The sequence below is a fragment of the Ascaphus truei genome, chromosome 3 (genome assembly GCF_040206685.1).
Source record: "Ascaphus truei isolate aAscTru1 chromosome 3, aAscTru1.hap1, whole genome shotgun sequence".
In the NCBI taxonomy this organism is placed as follows: domain Eukaryota; kingdom Metazoa; phylum Chordata; class Amphibia; order Anura; family Ascaphidae; genus Ascaphus; species Ascaphus truei.
Window position 1 is genome coordinate 130,565,235 of NC_134485.1, and position 23,919 is coordinate 130,589,153.

Genomic DNA, 23,919 nt, shown 5'->3' on the forward strand with positions numbered 1-23,919 from the left:
AATTTCTTTAACCCAGGTTTTTAGTTCTTTCCTGATATCTGGGTGCCTATCTGCTTCTGACCCTGAGTCCGAGTCTGTGCGATCTTGGGCTTGTGCGGCTTTCTCTTTGCCAGTTGGTGTGGGCGCCACGTTCCTTCTGGAGAAGAACGTGGAAGATTCTGGCTTCCCTATCTTTTTAGGGGGGGCCATGCCGTCTGTGTTCAACTATGGGGTATAGAGAACAATCAGGTCTGGGTCTTCCTTTTCTATATTGGTTGCTGGTTTATCTTGGATATGGGGAGCTGAGGGAGATTCTTGTCTGTTTTTCTAGGCTCGCAGCTATCTCACATATGCACCCCCACACGTGGGCATTCAGTTAGTCCATGGGACTAGTTGCTTGGTTCTCTGTTTCGCCTCCTTGGGTGGGGGGGGGAAGGGATCTATCCTGGATCCTTTGAAATAGGTACAAAAAAAACAGAAAAAATAGGGGAGCTATTAATATAACCTATATTTCTTTGGTAGAACATTAAGGAATGTATTTGAAAATATTTTTTGCTGATTTGTATTTATATTATTTAATAAAGTTATGTACTGTATGCACACTCTTCATTCTTAAAACAACCACTTAGCAAGTAAAAAAACAATTAAAACAGCTATTAAACCAGCAAAAGATCCTCATTTTTGAGTAAAAGGTTGTCATGAAAGCATGATCCATGGTATTACGCATGATGTGTGATGTTTTATACAAAAACTATTGTGGTACTTGCTGATATGCAGCCCTAAATAAGCATCCATATGTATGTATGTACTGTATATATTTATTTGTATTGCACCATCCATGGCAACTACAATATAGCACATGAAAAAATAATGAAACATAATAATATGGCAATCAATGGGTGCTAATAATGCTAACCGTGTGCAGTACATTGCATTCATTACATTGGGTATACCTGCCATATTGTAAGATCCACTTTTTAGGTCATAGCATTCTGTCCTCTCACTCAGAAGGTTGTACATATTTCCCAGTGTGTCTTCTCAGGGCTGTTAATATTTGGGTAAAGCATCCTGAGAATGTTGGCTGTCCTATTACAGCCATAGCAGACTGAAAAAACACAGAGTGTAAATAATGTAGCAGACTCAGCAGTGTGACTAGACCAGCACACCTTTTTTTGTCTGCCCTAGGCTTAAGGTCAGGTCCTGAGCAATATCTCACAAAAGCTTAGGGGAGGGTTTGTTTTAGGGGAATTCCTCATAGGCTTCCTCAAAGCATATTCTATTCTACTGCTTTTCCTTCTGTTGCTACCCCTCCACACTGTCTTTACATCCTCCTCCCCCACCCCACCCATCTCAGTTTTATTCCTTCTCTTTAGGTAAAGTCATGTCTGGCAAACTCCTTTCATTTTTTCCATTAACAATTCTCTAACATTTACCCAAACCGTCATCATTCTGTCTCATGTGCTCACTCATATCTCTCATATCCTGGCATGTCTTCTCCAAACACTATATGTTTCTCCATGACATGGCAGTTTTAAGGGTTGATATAGGCAGTTCCATTTGGCCTAATTCACAAATGATTTATCTTATTTAGAAGGATTTGACAAGATTAACCATGTTATTTTGCCTGCTTCACATATTGTTTTAAAAAATTCAGGAGGCTTTGCCGGCTTCAGATCTTTTTGACTGTTATATTTCAGTTCAGATGTTACATAGTAGAGGTTGGAAAAAGACACGCAACCATCAAGTTCAACCTATGCTAAATTTAGAGAACAGATACTTTATCCTATAGCTATACTTACTTATTTATCCAGAGGAAGGCAAACAAAGAACCCCAGTGACATCATTGGATGATATATCTCATAAGGGGAAAAATAAATTCCTTCCTGACTCCAAATAATGGCAATCGGATTACTCCCTGAACCAACATTCTTCCCATGTTTACTTATTTGGTATATCCCTGTATACCTTTCCTTTCTAAAAATACATCCAACCTTTTTACATTGAACAAAAATGTGATTTAATCATATTGAATACTTAATAAAATGTGCACTTATTTATGTTTCTGCCAAAGTTGTAATCACCTGTTCCTTCATCAAGTTTTATACACATACAGTATACGAGAGAAAATATAACACAGGAATCAAAAGGGGTTAATACATAAATAAACTACACCACCTACCTCCCCTTTGCTACCATTGTGGCTAGAAAATAACTGCAATGCAATGTTTTACAAACTGCTAAAGCAAACAAAGGGTTAACCAGTGTTAGTGTCCTTTTTTCCTCACAATACTATCTTAAACAAGGGAATTTTCTGCTGCAGTTTAATTAGGATGGCTCAACAAAAGAGGAAAACAGCGCAAAAAATCTGATGGTGTAGTAAATTAATTATATTGTGGTATTCCAGCAGGTAAGTATTGCACGTACATCATAGTGAAATCAAATGAGCATTCTGCTTAGGCCGATTACACTTGCCAAACTCAGGTGGCTGCTGATGACGTTCCCAGAAAAGTAGTTTTTAACTACAAAACATGTAGGAATTAGAGTGCAAGCTCTGCAAAATTTGGACTCCAGGTACACTTTTACTGCCATATAAGCTTGCTGCAATTAGACATTTTTACTGTCTTATCGGTGAGTCACCTACTCAGTGATACAGCCAGTGATGTCATCAGCAGCCACCTGAGTTTGGCAAGTGTAATCAGCCTAAGCCATCAGTGTGGAAGGATCCCTACAATATCGCTCGAGCCACCAGAAGCGTGAACCAGGTACCGGTAACATCAGAAACTGACTTCCCATTGAGAAGACGTCCAGGAACTCCAATCCAGTTGTATCTTGTGGGAATTGTCGCTCGGTGTGTGGACCAGCTGTCTTCGGCACGTTGGTAACATGTCCAAAACATGTCATGCTTATTTGATTTCACTATGATGTACGTGCAATACTTACCTGCTGCTTGAATACCACAATATAATTAATTTACAACACCATTGGATTTTTTTGCGCTGTATTATGCTTTATTTATATAAGAAAAGTAGGACCTAGGTGAGCCATTAAACAACAAAAACCCGACAGGCATTAACCTGCTGTGATTGACTGGACTTTCAGTGAATTGGGTTCTGGCCCTCATGCTACACATGTTACTGTGATTGTAGTACAGTATATCATTGTGAATATATAGTAGCAGTTATTATAAGTATTGATATAACTGGGAAAAATAATCCCAATAATGATTATTAAGAACAGTTTGTAATGTCAAATTTTGCATAATCAATGTGATAAACTAAACAGATCCCAAATTGACTTTCTACATCATTCTCTCTGCGCGGTGCTGTCCATTACACAGCGGCAGCAGGACAAAGAACAACAGCAGCAGCAGCAACAACAGTCACTGGCTGCCATTAGAACACAAAAGTTGTTCATGAGAGAAAGATTGGAGCTGCAGGAGGGACTATTTGAATACTGGATGGTCTGGGATCTTCACACACCCTATTTCTTTTTTCTATCAGGACTGGCTGCCATTGCATCATAATATAGCTCTATAAATATAACAAAAGTGAAGGAAAATAATTACATCAACATGTCTAATAGTAGAAATACCAGTAATAGGGGCTTATGCAGAGAGGAAAGTTATTTAATGTGAAAACGGCAGGAAAATAGCCACAGAATTGGAGTAAGTTATGGGCGTATGCAGAAAGCTGCGTTACCTCTTTTTTCTGATGAGATTCAAAATTGCCAAGTTTTTCTGGCTACATTGAACTCGCTATAATATAGGGCAGAATGGCGAGTTGCAGTGCATCTATGCTACCTGCATACCACCCTATTTTAACATGGTGAATTTACCAATCTCGCCACGTGTTTGGCAATTTTTAAAGTAAAGAAACCTGCTGTGGCGAATTTTATGAATCTCTCCATGTTCTCTGCAGGACAAGCTTCTCTGGTGCGTATTTTCGCCAAAAGATGGCGCTATTTCCCTTCTCTATCCTCTCTGCATAAGCCCCATAGTCTTTTGAATAAATATTTGGAAAGTAGATGTAGAAGCGGGGGAAGAAGATGAGGTGGACGTAGTTTTGGTGGAGGGGTAGTGGTGGTGGTGTGATCAATCTGATAAAGTTAAATCTGTTAAAAGTGCGGCTGTGGGTAGTACTCAAAAATATCATAACAGTCACAGAAAGTATAAGAGTATAAGCAGAAGAACAAGAATGACACTGTCAATGATTCATCATAACAATCTCACTGCATAAGGTCTACTTCCCCTGCCCTCCCCCACGGTCTAGAAAACAATGAACTTCCAATTAAGGAGAGATATAAAAAGGTAACTGAAAGAGAGTTCCAGTCAGCCGGCTATGTCCCTAGCTTGTACTTCTGAAACTAAAATGAATAATGTGTGGAAGCATAATAATGAGAATGTTAATACAACTGTAATTTCTACTGAAAAAGGTAGGACCACCACCACAGACACCAACGCCAGTTTCTGCTGTTACTGCTGCCAGTGCCAACAATAAGTCCACTATTAAATCATTTTCAAAAGGCTTATCCTTCTTGTCACAGTAAAAAAAAGCAATTAGTGCTATAAAAAAAAAGTTCTGACATTGATGTTACTAGATTTTGATTAGCTGTTAAAACAGTCAGATGTTGAAGGAGAGTCACAAATTCAATCACAAGGACTTGATGACTGAGTAGCAGGGGGGTGTACGTGATGATTCACCCATTCAAATATCACTTGCTATGAATGAGGGTTATGGTGATGATGAGCACGTTGCTGCTTCTATTAAATACTGTGATTTAAGTGGCACTGGTAGTGGTGCAGCCCTAGGCAATGATGGTGAATATGATAAATTCAATCAATACTAAATTTAGACGACAGATACTTATCTTATATTTGTACTTACAGTATATTGATCCAGAGGAAGACAAACAAAAAACCCAAGTGAAATATCATCCAATGATATCTCATAAGGGGAAAAATCAATTCCTTCGTGACTCAAAATATTACCAATCAGATTACTCACTGGATCAACCTCCTTCCCATATTTGCTTATTTGGTATATCCCTGTATACCTTTCCTGTATAAAAAGATGCTGAACCTTTTTTTTAACATATCTATTGTATCTGCCATCACAGTCTCCATGGGTAATGAATTCCATATTTTAACTGCCCTTATGGTAAAGAACCCTTTCCTTTGTTGCTGGTAAAATCTCCTTTTCTCCAACCTTAAGAGATGACGCTGGGTCCTTCTTACTGCACATGGGATGAATAGTTATTTTGAAATCTCCTTGCACTGTCCCCAAATATATTTGTACATAATCATCACATCCCCTCTTAGACGCCTCTTTGCTAATGTAAACAAATCTAATTTAGCTAGCCTCTCCTCATAAATCAGATTATCCATCCCCTTTATTACTTTGGTGGCTCTTCTCTGCACTTTCTCTAGTTCCATAAACTATTTTCTAAGGACTGGTAATCTTTAGATTATTAAAGATTACATGTTATTAGTTTAGATAGCCAGGTGTGCACTCAAGTGGACCTCCCTAATTTGGGGCTAGTTTCTTCACTAGCTTGCAAATACTTTATATATGATATATAACAAGTCAAATCAAGTGCTGTAGTCAAGTCACAGTCTTTGCTAAAAAGAATAGCTCCAGTTGTGATTTTTAATAACGGATTAATCCACCGGCAGTTTTTAAAAGTTCCTATAGCGGGTTAATCCATTGTACTTTTTTCTTAAAATACAACAACATATTAGAAATAAACACAATCCGTATTTACGTTAAAAACGTCAGGGATTATTTTAAAGCCGCATAACCGAGCAACATAGGGGGATTTAAATAAATTCGTAAAGATTGCAGTTGAAATAATTCATCTGCAGATTTTATGCTGTAGAACGGATTTTAAAGGAAAATCCCAGGGAATTCCGGAATCGGATTTGTACTGGTTTGTCCATCTTTATTTACCAGATTGTCCCCACATGCTCCCCTCCACAGTAGCATATCCAACACATGCTCCCCACCTCACCTGCTTCTCCATAACATGCTAGCTACTTCACCTGCTTCTTCCCTACATGCCTCCCTTTTCTCTCTCTTATTCTTCCCACCATTTTAACTCTTATTCCCATCTTTCACTCTACCCCTTTCTCTCTCACACTAGCCCCCCTTGTCTCTCACACACATCCTCCTCTCTTACTCTTTCCCCCTCTTTTATTCTCTCTCCTGCCCTCCTTCCCCCCTTTTACTCTCATCCCACCCTCCTCTTTTACTCTTAACCCCAATTATAACTCCTTTAAACCCTCCTACATATTTACTCCATTGCTCCCCTCCATTTTTTACTCCCTTATGCTCTCTTCCCATTTTAACTCCCTTACACTCCCCTCACTTTTTACTCCTTTATACCCTGCTCATTTTCTACTCCTTTAAACACCCACTTCCATTTTTACCCCCTTACACCTCAGTTTTTACTCCCTTATACTCACCCTCAGATTTTACTTCCTTACACCCGTCTCAGTTTTTACTCCCTTACACTCCCCCTCGGTCTTAACACCCTTAAACCCCTGTCAGTTTTTACTCTCTTGCACTCCTCCATTTTTTCTCCTTTATACCCCCCTTCATTTTTACTCCCTTATACCCCCCTCAATTTTTACTCCCTCACACCTTCCTCTGTTTTTACTCCCTCACACCTACCTCCGTTTTTACTCCCTCACACCTTCCTCCGTTTTTACTCCCTCACACCTTCCTCCGTTTTTACTCCCTCACACCTTCCTCCATTTTTACTCCCTCACACCCCCCTCTGTTTTTACTCCCACACACCTTCCTCCGTTTTTACTCCCTCACACCTTCCTCCGCTTTTACTCCCTCACACCTTCATCCGTTTTTACTCCCTCACACCTTCCTCCGTTTTTACTCCCTCACACCTTCCTCCATTTTTAGTCCCTCACACCTTCCTCCATTTTTACTCCCTCACACCCCCCTCTGTTTTTACTCCCTTACACCCCCCTATGTTTTTACTCCCTTACACCCACCTCTGTTTTACTCCCTTACACCCCCTCTGTTTTTACTCCCTTACATCCCCCCCTCTGTTTTTACTCCCTTACAACCCCCTCTGTTTTTACTCCCTTACACCCCCTCTGTTTTTACTCCCTTAAACCCACCTCTGTTTTTACTCCCTTACACCCCCTGTTTTTACTCCCTTACACCCCCTGTGTTTTTACTCCCTTAAACCCCCTCTGTTTTAATGCTCTTACACACATAACCCTCTCTCCATTTTTACTCTCTTACAGCTCTTTCCATTTTTACTCCCTTACACACACCCTCATGTTTTCAAGATCCGCACCCACTCTCCCTAGGTAGGGCCTTTGGAAGGAGGCACAGTAGCTGCAGAACAGCCAGAGCGCTATTCCAGTGTTGGCTGCTAAAATAAGTGCAAAAACAGTGATCTCTACCACCACCCCCAGAGGGCCTAACCACCCTGTTGAGGACAACTACTCCCATCACCCACCTCAACTATGTCAATCTCCGCAACAAACCTTACTCCCCCCTCCCCTCTTAACTAATCGCCATTCGCCAAATGTGTCTAATAGGGCATTTGGCCATGAAAAAAAGACACTTAAAAAAATACATGTATTAAAAAAACAACATTACAAATAATAAAAAAAACATTGTAAACATAATGCCATTGAGTGTCGCTGTGGCTACCTAGGCCCTCTCAATGGGACCTAGATTGCCAATGTGGCTATCAATCTTGACCTTTAAAAAAAATTGGGTTTCTTACCCAATTTGAGAAGAAGGCCATCCTCACCTGCAGGACAGAACCCAGAACAAATCCAATAAAGGGCCAATGCCAAACCATAAAAACCCATACAGATTAATCCAAGGCCTGATGAGTCCCAAAAATAAATATAATAAATAAAAATGCATGGTCCAATGGTCACCATAAAAAAAACACCCAAACCATAAACAAACAATCCTAGTGTTTTTTAATACGGCTTTTTTATCTTTTTAATGGCCAAAAGCCCTATTAGCCACATTTGGCTGATAATACCACATGTTTTCATTATTGGAGGTTAATGTATCTAGTGCTATTAGTTTATCACAAACATTTTGATATGTGGCCCTATGTATTTTTGGATACATAAATATTTATTCATACTCCTTTCAATGACCTTACTTCACTTTTCCTAATTTAATATCTGTTACACCGGTGCTGCCCGCAGACCAGACACTTATACTGTCCCTTATATTGAGGTGGGGACGTATATGTGCACGCACCCGCAGCAGAAGGAGCATGTCCGGAGTGTGGTGTTTGGGGTTGCCTGACCAGGTGGGAATAGCTGTAGCAAAATTTGCCGGTACCGGAAGCAGAGTAGTAGTAGTTGCCGTTAGCCAAGGCCAGGGATAGGTGAGGTCCGGAAGGTAGAGGTCCGAGCAGGGGTCCAAGGGCGAAAGAAGCTGCGTCGTCAGGGAGATCCGGGGTCGAGAGCCAAAGAGAGAAGTCCGCTGTGCCAAGTCATAACCTGAGTAACAAAGACAATAGGGAGAGCCAGAATAGACATCCACAAGAGAGACTATGTCGAGCTATGTGAGAGAGGTAGGACAGGTACTAAATACTGTGGCTGACCAATGGGTAGCGGAGGCAGGCCTGGAGGAGCCCGAGGAGCTGCCCAGGATTGGTCCGTATAATAGACCGCCAGGTGGTAAGGTTTAGGGTTAACTGGTAACAAGCACGAGGGTGGGGGGCGTGGCTTCACTGCAAGAGCAGTGAATAAATTAACTTGTGTCGGCACGCGCTCCGTAACGGGAGGGGATGCGCGCACAGGGGCAATGGCAGGCGCCCGAGCACCAGCCGCACGCGAAGCAGCGACAGCCCGACGGAGAGGACAGGGGGAGCCCCCCCACCACAGAGGTCGGGCGGGAGCGGCGAGGACAGAGCCTCAAAACAGCGGGAGCCAAAAGAGGTGAGGGGAGGTCACGCTGCGACCGTCGTGACCCCCGAGTCCTCACAATATCAATGAGGTTTGGACAAAAATGCTTTTGATATATTTACTGCATTTATAGGGTTAACAAATTATTTAACCTGTGTCTTCAATTCTTTGTAATGCAGGTTAATTTATCTGGAAAAACGTTTTAAAATATCTACTAAGATGTAGTTTTACTGTCCCATTGTGTAAATTGTATCCATTATCTTAATTCCCTGGATATTTTTCTAATTTTTTTGCTTACTTCTTTTGTGATTACCAGAATTGCGCTTTTAAAAGTTTAGTAGAATTGAATGAGTGAATGTGTTTTGTTTAGGGTTTAAATATTGTGTTTGTGAGTTTTGTTTATATTACAATTCTATTGTATTTTGTGCCATTGCTTTTAATTGAGCACTTCTATCATCCTTATTACATTTTAGGATCACATGATTCATTCAGTTTTTGGGTTGATGAAAAGTCTCCTGTTGCACCAGACCAGGCAACAACAATCAAACGTTTAGCAAAAATCTCTCTCGTGAAAAAACTAATAAAAAAGTGGTCTGTTACTCAAAATTTAACATTTACGGAACAGCTTGAATCAGGCATACGTTATTTTGATCTACGTGTATCTTCAAAACCAGAGGAAGTTGGAAGAGACATTTACTTTATACATGGTTTATATGGAATAAAAGTATGGGATGGACTAAAAGAAATAAGTGGATTCTTAACGTATCACAACAAAGAGGTTGTTTTATTGGACTTCAATCACTTTTATGCAATGGAGCATCGGCATCATTTCGATCTTGTGAATATGATGCAAGAAGTATTTGGAAATAAACTTTGTACAACTGAATGTGTAGAAAATATCACACTACAGTATATGTGGGAAAACAAATTTCAGGTAAGCACAATTTTAATTCTTACATTTAAAAATTTTCATTAGGAATGTATTTCTTGAGGTATTTGTAAGGATATTTATCTGTTGATATTTAAATATGGAAATGGGTACAGTACCTATAACATTACTAAAACAAAGATTGTGTAACACATATTTCACTTTTTAGTTAACTGAATAAACATTAGTTTATGTATGGTACGTATAAAAAATTATGCATAAAAGCAGCAGGCTACACTGCTGGCCTTTTTAAACACCTGAACAGAGGTTCCCTGCCCATCATGGATTCCCTAGAGATAGTGTACATGCAGTTTTAGTCACAGGAAAGAATACTTGCCCAGTATACACAATTTAGCCTCCAGGATCAGCTTTGCTCTGGCTGCCAATAGAGAGATGCAATTTCATCGGGAAATGTCATTACTTTTTTTTTTATTGGTGACCCGAAGACATATTTGTACTGTAGGTTTTAGTGTCACACATTAGCACAACAAAATAGCTTGGGAACTTTATTTTAATATACAGTATGGGTTGCTGTTAGAGATGGGCACATTTTTTCTTTGAATTTGAATCCGTCACACTTTTTTCCTATTACTGAAAATCCAAGTATAAATCCAAATCCGACAAACGGAATCCAACATTAGACCTATGGGGAATATGACGTCAAATTCATTATAAACACATTCTGTGGACCGGATTTACGTTGAATCTGACATCACATTTTTTTTAAAGTCGAATAACCCACCACCATTGGCGGATTTGAAAGAATCTGCATGGGTTAAAATTGCTGAAATTTTAACTTGGATTTTCAACGTACATACGGATCTGACTTTGGGGCCTATTCTATTAGCTTCAATAAAATCACTGCCTTTTCGAACATTTTGGCATGATCCCACTGTTCAGTTTGACATTTGTGTTATCACGGTATTTAGAAAGAATCAGAAAGCATTACTGCAAGTTGCAAACCGTGAGGTAAGAAAATGCCAATACTGCTCGAGATAGCAGTAACCTTATCTCAGCCTTTTTCTAAGTTCTACCCCTGCGATCTTCTTGCAGTCTGTAAGAGCTGTGTCTCCCTGAACAGCTCTAAGACTTGTTCCCCAGTGGCCACGGCTGTGTGTGCGATGGCGTGCACGCCGCAAACAAGTTACAGCCTTCTATGGGGCAGGCCCCAGTCGGCATGTGTGCGTGCGTGCATGCACAAGCCGCGATGTGCGACCGCCTTGGTCAAAAGACAAGATTTTTTGTCTTTTGACGCGGTTGCCAAGCATTGGTCACGTCACGGCAGCAGTTAAGCCAATGATGGTGAACCAGCCGTGGGATGTCATGGCCGCGCCCCCGGCATGTTCCCCTCCCCTCCCCCCCCCCCCCATCACGATCTCCTGCTCTTCTCCTGCTCTTCTCCTGCAGCTCAACCATAGACCGCAGATCGCGGCTTTCACCGGTGCACGCAACTCCAGGCTGCCAGGTACGCATGCAGCAGTGAATACTGTAGCCGTAGCCTTACAGACTATCACACTGTTTTAATTTACATTTTAATAACAGGAGGGTGTCTCTGGAGCATAACCAGATTAATTTCATATCCGGGGACCCCCTGCTTCCCGAGTTACAGGCCCTTGTATAGCATAGCCACCAACCCTGGAGCAACAACCCCCTACTACCCACCTCATCTACTCCCAAAAAAACCCCACCCCCAACACATACAGTACAATAATGGGCAAAAATTACTATTATCCAAATTATCCACGCTGCCAGGGTGAAGGCCGCCCTCATCCTCATCACCATCCTCATTTTCCTCCTAGTCTTCCTCCCCATCCTCCGTGGGCAGGCAGCAACATTACAATAAAAAAAAAAAACTACTGGCCACTAACCCCTTTATCACCTTAGTGGTTAGTAACCGCTATAGTAATTAAGGGGTTAATCCCCCTCTCCGACTACCCACTCGGGAGGCCTAACCACCCTCCCTTGGAAACTGCCCCCTCCCCCTCCAACCATTGATCTGCACAGTGGTAAAACATGCCCATAATATGGCCATGGTTTGCCACTATGGCAATGAATGGGCAAGCTACAAATAAAAAAACAAGCACTGACTAAAATACATTACATTTAAATATAAACAAACATTTCACAATAAAGCCATTGATTGTGACTGTGGTAAGCCATGCCCAGAACATGGGCAGGGCTTTCCACACTGACAATGATGGGCATCCTAAAAAACAAAACAAACACAAGATACAATACATTACAATGAAATAAAAACAAGCATTTGCTAAAAAATGCATTGCTTGTCACTGTGATTATCTATACCCAGAAAGGGGAATAGATAAGCACATTGGCAGTCTATGGGAAACCTAAAAACACACACATTTAAATAAAATACAATCCATGTGTTTCTTACCTTTGATGTCTTCACCCTCGAGCACCAACTCTTGACCCATGACGCAATGTTCCTCAAACAGCTGATAGGAAGAAGTCCATGATCATATGTTGATTGAAGAGACATCTCTGGTAAGTTCTTCCTTCTTTCTTTTCTTCTGTACTGTAATCCAAATGGGGCGGATGTTGTCCTGTCATCTTCTTGGCCTCAAATGAGACAGGACAAGCCTTATATAAGGCCTGTGACATCACATTTGAGTGTCAAATGGTACACCAGCAATCAAATTGGCTGGTGTACAATGTGACAGGTTCCCTTTTTTTCAGGATGTGACGTCATCAAAAATGGAAGGAAAGCCAGCCAATCAGGTAGTATATGCTTCCCTCCCTTTAAGATGATGTCACTTCAGCCCAAAAACAAAATGTCTGCTATCACATGGTCACCAACCAATCGGATTGGTGTATATACCATGTGATGCCTTTCCTTGTGACATCAAAAAGGGAGGTAAGATAGCAAATCAGGTAGCATGCCTCCCTCCCTTTTTGAGGACATCACAGCACTCCAAAAAAGGAAAGGCATCACATGACTTTGTTATTGAAGTTTATAGAATAGGCCCCTTTGTCTTTCATTTAATCCCTCTTTTGTCTCACTCAATCTCCTGTCTCACTTAAAAGAATCCTCCTCTCTTACTCAATTCCACCTTCCTTTTACACTCAATTCCCCCCTCCTCACTCTCCCTGTCTTCCCTCACCAAATTCCCCCTCCTCTCACTCAATCCCCCCTCCACTCACCCCTTGCCATGCTCTCACTCAATTCTCCCTCCTCTCACTCATTTCCCCTCCTCTCTCATTCAACTATTCCTCCTCTCTCACTCAATCCCCCTCTTCTCTCACTTAATATCCCTTTTAAGAATGTGATATTCTGGAAGCCCTCCAGTCTCACTGTGGTGGGTTGATGGTGCCCTGTTCGCAGATGCAGAAGTTAGGCTCAGCTTCAGGGCTGTCCCAATTTCTATTCCTGAACAGGTACACAGGGGGCAGTGAGGTTTGGGGTGAGAGCAACCCATAGTTGAGGAGATCTGGGGCCCTAATGCACACAGAGTCCCCTACCGGGGCTATGACACTTGTCCCACCTCTCCCCCCGTGGGCAGCCCTGATGAAAAAGATTATCCCAGTAACTCCACATTTCACTTTTCCATTTAGTCCAAGACCAACCGTAAAAAAAACTGTGGAGCCCTGATCAGCATCGACTTGTATAGGACCTCAGCATTCATCTGAAATCATGGAGGATGAAGTGCTGACAAATCAGCAGGGACCTTGCACCCACTTATCCAATCAGGAGCCATGGGCTCGAACGGACCGACCAATCAGAGACGTTGGTGGTGACATTGTCTAAGGACAATTATAAGGAGCTGGGTTTGGTGAGCATGGAAATTGGAACTGACCAATGGGAATCAAGCTGACAGGGCTAGAACCCAGGCCTCAGTTTCCAATAAGAAAAAAGTGCGCAACCCAAAAGACACTTAATCGTAATAAAGACAATGTCTAAATCATACACCATATAATCAGGCCTTGGTAATAAACTTATATAAATGCAAGGCTCAAACCCACTGTGGAAGTGACAAAGAACTTATATTCAAATCCATACAAAACCGTTGGATATGGCGTCTGCTGCTAAATCAAAAAGTGGCTCAAACACTCCCACGAACTAAGAGATAAAGACACAAAAAAAGCGCAAGACGCAAATGGTGAAGTACATCAAGTAATTAATTTTAGTATTAAAAGGGTAGGTAATCTGCGTACATCAATGTTGTAAAATTAGCGCATTTACGTGTTAATAACACGAAATTACCACACGGCAAGCATCAGATGGAATGGTCTGGTGGATACAGCTCTGGTCAATCTGCTCCTGCAGTCTGGAACTACTGCCTGCGTTTCGCACGGTCTCTCACAGTCGCAGCAACACGTGATTGGCATCCGCAGCATCCAGCAAGATCGCTCGATCACCAGGTCATCTGTCCCATATCAGGCACTATACACATATAGTGAGAGTCTCCTGCAGCCGGTATCGTGAAAGTGCACAGATGTAGTCCTACTGCGGTCTCAGCAGCTGGCACTCAGCGGTGGAATCCCGTCGGCAGACGCGCACTATGACGACGTCACACGCGCAGCATAAGGCTTCACACCGGCCATGTAAGATCAATGCGGGCAGGAATCATACATAAAAAGGCTCGAAAGTACATATAATAATGGCGAGGGGTATAAAAGGTACCATAAACGTATCAAAAAGTAATCCTACGCGTTTCGAAGCTGAACAAAGCCTTTGTTCAGCTTCGAAATGCGTAGGATTACTTTTTGATACGTTTGTGGTACCTTTTATACCCCTCGCCATTATTATATGTACTTTCGAGCATTTTTATGTATGATTCCTGCCCGCATTGATCTTACATGGCCGGTGTGAAGCCTTATGCTGCGCGTGTGACGTCGTCATAGTGCGCGTCTACCGACGGGATTCCACCGCTGAGTGCCAGCTGCTGAGACCGCAGTAGGACTACATCTGTGCACTTTCACGATACCGGCTGCAGGAGACTCTCACTATATGTGTATAGTGCCTGATATGGGACAGATGACCTGGTGATCGAGCGATCTTGCTGGATGCTGCGGATGCCAATCACGTATTGCTGCGACTGTGAGAGACCGTGGGAAACGCAGGCAGTAGTTCCAGACTGCAGGAGCAGATTGACCAGAGCTGTATCCACCAGACCATTCCATCTGATGCTTGCCGTGTGGTAATTTCGTGTTATTAACACGTAAATGCGCTAATTTTACAACATTGATGTACGCAGATTACCTACCCTTTTAATACTAAAATTAATTACTTGATGTACTTCACCATTTGCGTCTTGCGCTTTTTTTGTGTCTTTATCTCTCAGTTTCCAATTACAGCTCCCTACCTTCTGCAGGCGTAGATGTCTAGCTCTCAGGGAAAAAACACTATGCACCTTCCAAGCAAGAGAGACCCCCTTCTCCACCTCATCATCATCCAGAGACACTGCCCTTGTCCACACAAAAAGCTCAGTCCCTGACCCATTGAATGTAGGCAATAAAAAAATGTATGCAGCCCACTGAAAGAGTCAAGCACAAAGTAATGAAGGGGTTAACCCCTCCCACGGGCCTAACCAAATATAACCTTCACCCGCCCTCTTTACCAGCAAACACCTCAATGGGGTCATAGATAGCTATACTGGCAATCAATGGGCACCCTAAAAGAAAAGACATTTACATAAAAAACACATTACAATACAATTAAACTAAACAGTAGCCAAAAAATGCATTGATTGTCACTGTGGTTATCTATGCCCTGAACAAGGGAATAGATAACCACAGTGACAATCAATGGGCACCTTAAAAAAAATCACAATTAAATAGAATACAATAAATGCGTATCTTACCCTTGCCGGGATGAATGCTTTCATCCTTTTCATCCAACTGCTGCACCAACAACTCTTGACCCAAGAAGCAATGGTTGCCCATTGACGGCAAATGTGTTTATCTGTGCCCCTCCTTCATGGGTATAAATAAGCACAGTGACAATGCATTTTTTTTCAAATGTTTTTTATTTTTTATTTAAATGTCATGTATTTTATTTGGTGCAAGGTTTTTTTTTTTTAGGTTGCCCATTGACTGCCCTAGTGGTACACCATGTATTTTATTCAGTGCTCGTTTTTTTTTGTAGCTTGTCCATTCTTTGCCATTGTGGCAAACCATGCCCATTTAATGGGCATGGTTTACCACTGTGCCAATAAATGGGTAGAGGGGGTGGGGGTAGTTGCCCCAGGGAGAGTGGTTAGGCCTCCCTGGTGGGTAGCAGGAGGGGTTTAACTCCTTAATTACCATAGTGGTTAATAATCGCTAAAGTGGTTAGTGGCCAGTAGTTATTTTTTTTATTTTACTGTTGGAAGAAGAAGAAGACGAGGGGGACAAGGATGGCCTTCATCGGGTAGGGGTAAGTACAACTTTCATTTACTATATATGTTTGCTGAGGAATGTTATGGTTATGTTTTATTTTTTAATGTGGGGTAGAGAGGGTGGGTGAAGAGAGTAGTTGCCCTGGGGTGGGTGGTTAGGCCTCTCGGGTGGGTAGGGGTTAACTCTTTCATTATAACTGTTACCACCACTAAGGTAATGAAGGGGTTAACTCCTCCTGCAACCACCCCGGTAGACCTAATCACGCACCACGGAGCAGCTACCCCCTTCACCCACCCCTTCCACCGCCAATAAATCAGGAACTCTGGCTTAACCCCTTCATTGCCTTAGCAGCTAGCCACTAAGGTAATGAAGCTATTTTAATGTTATGTTGATAACACTGTATTGTAGCAAAGGGTCTCTGGATCTGAATCGCATTAATTTTAGCCACTGGCACCCCCTGCTTCCCGAGTTAGAGGCCCCATTATGGGATGCCGGTATCCCCCTGCATTGTTTACATCTCCCAGTCATGTGGGCCATGATGTGAGAGAATTTAAACATGGCGGGGATACCAGCACCCTGTAATGGGGTCTGTAACTCGGGAAGCAGGGGGTCCCCGGACCTGAAATTAATTCGATCCTGCTACAATTCTGTGTTATCAAAACAAAAATAAAGCAGCGCGATCGCCTGTTACAGGCATGCAGAGTCCCAATCAAATGCAGGGACCACTGCTGTATTAATCCAATGGGCCATTGCAGCCTGCTATGGACTGTCCTGCGGAGTGTCCCTGATTTATAGAAAGTGCTCCTTCCCATGCCCGCAGACGCTGGAAAGGATCCATCTATATGTTCAGAACGTCTTCAGCTGTAGCAAGGATTTCACCAACATAATTTATTTCAACGTCCGAAGCCACTGGGAAGTCAGAGTAAGTGTCACCAGAACCATCCAAGAGGGACGTCACACACTCATCCCCATTCTTCAATTCCTTACAGTTTGCTATCACACATGGCTTTATTAGCTTCTCTTCCATCAATTCAATATTTTTAAATCTTTGTTGTTGTAGCTGAAACACTGCAGATAAAAAGTTCTTGGATCACCGTCTGAAAAATCACTATTTTCATCTTCATCAATTTCGTCTTCAGATAAATAAAGCTTCCTGTGGTATTTCCCTTCCATATCACGCTCTTTGGACTCTTGCCCTTCAATGTGACTCATGCACGATTTCTTCTTCTGTACATACATTCTCCTGCAAGATATATTCGTGCCAGGGTTTACCTTAGATTGGCAAACAAAAGAGCATGGAGAGGGCAGGGATCGTGCATTTATTTGATCGAAAATGCCTTTAAAACATTGATCTATCTCTGGTTATTAGTTAGTTATCGATGCAACATGTATGATGGATCTCAAACTCCAGAGCAAAGATAGATAGCTTGATTCATCATTTTTTATTCGGGTGCGTTCGCAAAACACTGGTCTCTGCAAAACATGGATGACAACTTCAAGGAAAGTGCCTCCCAGTCAATATTTGGATTATGTTCTGTCGACCAGGACATCCTAGGATAACAAGGAAATGTGACGCATCATTGACATCAAACTGTAGGATTTCCAAATCTCCATTACTATATGTAATTTTCAATGGATAAGTATGCCCCTTCAGAGGACCTGAAGTAAGGATTGACCCATCAACTGCTCGGACCATTTCTACCTACTTCTTGTGATGCCTTGGTATCCCCAACCTTTTAGTGAAGGATAAGTAAAAAAAAATCCCATTCACTCTAGAATCGAAGAGAACGGAAGCATCAATGAGGTCGTGGTCTTTATACTGTATAACAGCTGGAAGGTTCAAGTGCGCCACGGCCGCCCGTAGTGTGTTAGCAGAGCACAGTGGAGTTTTTGTTTTTTTAATGTCCTGGTGTAAGTTCTTTGGTTCCTTGGGACATTCCTGCACAAAATTCTCTAGCTGCCCACAATAGAAACACCCCCCTACCCCCTCCACCTCCCAACTTACTATCTCCCCACCGAAAAACTCATATTAAAGTGTCTGGATGGAGTTAACACCACCTTTATGTAAGACAGGCATAATGCAAGTCATGTTAAGCTAACGTAAGGCAGTGCTAACTTAACATGGCATTAAGCCTATTCAAATAAGATAACAAATGTAGGTTATTTTTGCATATAATTACAGTAGCTTAGTGGATATCCTTTAAACTCAGGGAAAATAACGTCCATTACCTATTTAGGTAACTTCACATTTTTTGCCCTGATGTTAGACAATTTCCATCATCTGTGTCTGTGAGTAAAGGCACTGACTTTGAAGTAGTGGACACCAGTTCAAAGCCTAGTGTCAGCTTCCTATGTGTTTGGGCAAGTAATAATTATATATACATTTTAAGTCTGTCAGGACTGTGACTGTAAAGTTCTGTGTACAGCTCTGCATATTGTGTGCTATAATTTCATTATAAAGCGCTTTGAGTTCCATTAGGAGAAAAGCACTATATGAAATTATTTAAACCCTAAAAATTATATTGGGAAATGTTTATGGTATTGTTTCCCTAAGAAACTAAACAGTGTCTAAAAAAATATTGTTATTAATAGACTGTTGCAGGGTACACGCAACCACACGTGGGTTTCTTGCAAAGGCTTATTTATTGAAACCAAGGGAAGAGCTGCTCAAAGCTCCAAACGGAGAGTCAGGCAATATAAATAATAAAGTCAATGTAACTTAGGACAACTGTGGTTGAAAGTGAGGGAAAATTCAAACATAGGATTCATCATGAACTGCTGGGAGAAGTAACCAGGAACAGGGTATATAGTGTAGGAGTTCCAATGGAAAAACGCTACCTGGGATAGGCATATAACGGAAGAAAAATGTGTTACCTCCGTTGATCCCGTTATGTAGCACTCCGTTATCACTGCGTCTGTTCGTGGTGTCGGGCGTGGATATCGTAATGTCCAAATCAACCGCCAGCTTCTTCTCTCCAACCCCGTGGAGCTCCCGAGTGCCGGTGGTGTGTGTGACCACTTCCGGTCCGTCCGGGAACGCTCTACTCGCTCTGCAGGTTCCACATGTACCTCCTATGTGGAAAGGAATCCCATGTAGCGTGCCCTCACAGCCACAGTGCGTCTCTCCAATCGACAAGCAGTGTACAAAGAAAAAGGATTGGCATGAAACTGCGACTTCCAAAAAATAAGCACCATCAGCTCACCAGAAAGTTGAAAGAGTAAAAAAGTTTATTAAACTACATAAGAAACAAAAAACAACAAACAAAATACAACAGAAAAACCTCCTACGCGTTTCAGGCTCTAAGAGCCCTTTCTCAAGGAGTATGGTTGGGACTGTGTGTTACGCACTCTAATATAGCCCCTCCTGTGTACTTGGAAAGCAGCTGAAGGTAATTGCAGTACGTTGTGATCACACCCGTTGCTATGACAGTAAAGGACACACAATCTAAAACATAATCTGAATCATTGATGTTAAATAAAAAAATACATGTTATGACTAAATATAATATATCAACATTGTAAATTAATCTTGATAAAGATATATTATGATCCAAATCTGTGATGTACAAAGAAAAAACTGCTTGAGACAAATTTGCATGAAGCAAAATACATATTATCTGTAAAAAAACAGTTACTTCTCCTGTCTAATGCAACGAATATAATACATCAAGGACATCCTAAAAAAAGAGAGAAAACCCCAAAATATAATATATTATTAGCTAAGGCAGATTAGCAACATATAACATATGAATAATAGTTGGCCTAATATAATGATGAAATCTCAAAAACCACTGTCTCGATATAGGAACAAGAAAGGGGAATTCAGTCGAATTAATTTACCAAGTCTTGTATATTTATATCCAGACATTAGTAAAGTGTACTCTATGTACAATAGATCAAAGATTTAAAAGAAACAAAGCTAGAACATAATATAGAGGCAACCAGACATTATATTTGGTACTCAAAGAAAGTATTTCAGATCCCACACGCAACCATACGTGGGTTTCTTGCAAAGGCTTATTTATTGAGCCTTAAAAAATACAGCACACAAAAACAAAAACAGCTTCTTTTCAGCATACAAAACAGAAATTAAGTCCTGAGCAGGGCTTGCCCTTTCCCAACAAGGGCTGTTTAGATTCCAGCGTAACAGTACACAAACAGTTCATCAAAATGTATTCTGAAGACAGACCTTATAGCAGTAATCCTACTTCAGCATTTCAGTACTCTCTCTTGTTCAGCCAGCCTGCATGTGTGTACAGCCTGGGGGTTTTAAAACTTCTTTATGAGGCAGCTTGGATCAGACTAATTAACTCAGCTGAAAGTTAACCTTGTCACTGCTGCACTGCAGACCTACACATAAGTCTGTCAGGCATAGGGCTGGTGACGTTTATTCACCCTGTCACATAGACATTTACACATTTTAGCTCTTACGCATGAATGATCCTTACTTATACACATGCACGAAAAGGTTTTATTTTAAATATGTTAACAATACAAACTGTAGATCCATATCCATGCAGCTGGTTAGCATCTGATTCTGGGAGCACCATCTGGTAAAGATTTTTCACCTACTGGATTAATTTGTCAGGGCCTACTGAATCACAGGTGACATGAATGGCCCAAAGTTATTTTTTTTTACTTCTGGCATAATTTTTTGGACTCATATTTAAATAAGATGCAAAAGAGCCAATTAGCCCCAAATTCATATTAATTCCTGATTCACTAAGCAGCATCATGGTTAACGCTAGGAAGTATGGCTATGTTATTTAAGTCAGTGTTTTTGAAAAATTATGAATTGAAGAATATGTTGAAAAATTACGTATCCTAGGAGAAATGGAGGAGCACACACAAATACACCTATATGTTGTAGTACTCCTTTACTTTTCACTCACATTTGAATGTGCTTTCTGTTAAAGCACTATTAAAGCACAAAATATATTTCATATTAGATCCCTCTGAGTTTGTTGTGCTCTAGGTGTGCCTTCCCTGCAGGTTACCCCACCAACTCCAAAAATTCTGATGCAGAGAAGCCAGGCTTCACCATCGCTTCTCAGTTCCCATTAAGAATGCTGCCCTGCAATCCTGGAAGTGGCGTATTAGTGATGTCACCCTTGAAGGCTGGCATTGTTAGTGGGATTCGAGGAGTGCATATGAAACCTGGGATCCTCTACACCAGCATCTTGGCAATTGCTGGGGAACCCTGCAGTGAGGGACCGACTCAGAAGGATCATATGCATTATATTTTGTGTTTTAATAGAAATCACATTAACATGTTAGTGAAAAATACTTTTTATGTACTTAAACATTGCTAATAAAAGGGTATACATTACAATATAGATGTAAATGCGTGTGCTCCTCCATTTCTTCTAGGATCTACCCATCTTGAGGAGGAAACTGTCACCACCTACACACCAAATCATTGTCTTATGAAGTGTATGACTTTTCTATATGTAGCCCCTTTTCCCCATAACTTAAAGAACTACTGGTACTGCCGTTACCTGTTTGGCTACCAGAAGGCCTGAGCCTCTGCCACTGGGAGCCTGGGGTTATATCTTGTTTGCCTCTGTGCAGCGCCTCCACCTGCGAGGAATCCCAGCGTAGAGGTATAAGGCCCTGACAGGAACCAATGTCAATAGTAATCACACACACACACACGTATATAATAACGGGTTTTACTGAGCATAGAATATGCAACCTTCACCCCACAGTATATAACACACACAACCCCAACACACACAGTGAATGTCCCCAGAGTACATGGGGTACTTAGCACCAATATCCCTGGTGTCCTTTCCCCCAATGTGAGGGCCCACCCAAAAGTGTAAGGAATAGCGCTATCCCGTGAACCATTGGTGCACTTAGCTGTGGTACCTGCCCGGGCGCTCCAGCACCCGGGTACTGCCGAATAACAAACAGGGATCCGCTGATCCAGCTACGTCATCCACGAAGGCTTCCATCTCTACGTGGGGTGAACTTCCGTTGGAGGGTCTCACCTTAAAGAGTATATAGTGAGTGGTCTTGTTCAAGACCACAGGCCGCGAGTCACCGCGCGGCATCCTGTCGCTGATGCCTCTCACTCTCAGGCTAATGGGGAAATGTCCCTATCTGGGGGACTTTCCCTGTAGCAGCCACAAGCTTAATGTGGTTGGGACCTATCAGGGCCTAGTCCCCTTCCCCTTCTGTGTCCTGGCACCAACTGCCACCTCGCGCTCCTTCGTGCCAAACTGCCTCTCTCCTCACCATGAATCTGGCTGCCCTATTGGATAACACTGCCCACGTGATTGGGCCGCCTCAGAGCACTCTGGGTTGTGTAGTTCCCCTGGGGAGCAATTTCTAAGATGGCTGCCGCTACTATGATGGGACTGCGCATGCGCATCTTTCCCAAATGACCGCCGCTGCCTAAGCACACTCTGCGTATGTGCGAGGTGTCTACTGCGAATGCACGGCAAACAACAAGTTAGCACCCTGTCTAGGCATCCGCCGCGGAGCTCCGGAGCAACTGAGCTCTCTCTGCCCCTGCAGCCGCAGCCTCCTCCTTCTTCGCTCCCGCTTCAGAGGTCAGGGAGGGAAAGGGAGACCTGGCTACATATAAATACAAATCCAGAATTTAGTGTATTTGTTATGATCAGTGGGGACCAAACTGTGCTTTTATTGTTTGTTTCTGTTTTTCAGTCTCTTACTATACACTTCAAAAGTGTGTCTTAAGAAAAGGGTGCGCAAATAGGTTGGCGCAACATTTTCTGTGGGGGTGGAGGGGGCGCAGCACTTAAAAAAGGCTCCGTGCTCTTCCCCACAACATTTAAATTAAATGCCTGTGGGGTGTGCGAGGCGTCTGTATAGTCTCTTACCTGCTTTCTGGCAGCATTTGGTGACGTGTCGCCATGGCAACGCGACATCACATGACGTCATGGTGTCTGAGAAAAGGGGAGGGGGCGCCAGCTGGGGGGAAATCAGGCAGGGGGCGCAGATAGAAAAATTTGTGCACCCCTGTCTTAAGGTATATAGAACTTTTAGCCAGAGAGATACTGTCTGTCTGGCTCACTAATTCCTCTTATCCCTAAATATTATCACTGCTCAGAATTGAGGTAAAATCCTTGCTTCATCAACCCTGTTATACATATATTCAAAATAGCTCTCAATGTTAATCTTTACAGTGACTGAAAGATGTACGTGGTACGTCATGGGCCCCAGCACGCCATAGACCCTTATGACGTACTAGGTAAATCAGACACTTTTTGTATGGGGTGGTTTGACTGACCACTCCAACAGACCAGCGAGCCTGATCGAAACAGAAAAGGACTCCTTCCAACCACTTTAGTTTTTGACATCTGGGGCCTGGTCTCTTCGAGAGATCACTCCTGGACTGTTCACATGACACAGAAGTGCCGGGGGTCTAGTAGCACAGACAGAACTCTACAGGTTAATTTAACAGTAAATCTAGGGAAATGTGCCCCCTTCAATGTGTTTATAAGTGTAACGGGTTTTCCCCCCCCCCCAATCGCAGATTACACTGTGGGTGCGGAGAAACATATAGTGTTACCAGGTGTGTGATGCGTTACCTGTTGGCTCACAGGAGGGCTGAGCTTCCGCCACGGGGAACCTGGGGCAATATATACTAGGGGTAACCACTTACTCGATACAGCGCCTCCACCTGCGATGGCTCCCACCATAGGGGGAGTGGTTCCTCACAGGACACATACAAATAACCAATACTCACACACAGTGATATATATAATAACTAATACCATTTACTGGGAACAGCATATAA

General features: G+C 42.2%; 1 protein-coding gene across 1 annotated transcript in view; it reads left to right on the forward strand.

The window, feature by feature from the left end:
• Positions 1–23,919, forward strand: part of PLCXD2 (phosphatidylinositol specific phospholipase C X domain containing 2) — a 111,357-nt gene that overhangs the window by 64,738 nt on the left and 22,700 nt on the right. Inside the window, exon 2 of the mRNA XM_075589549.1 lies at positions 9,358–9,818. Within this exon, the coding sequence (XP_075445664.1) occupies positions 9,358–9,818 (461 nt within the window). The remainder of the gene's footprint in view (positions 1–9,357; positions 9,819–23,919) is intronic.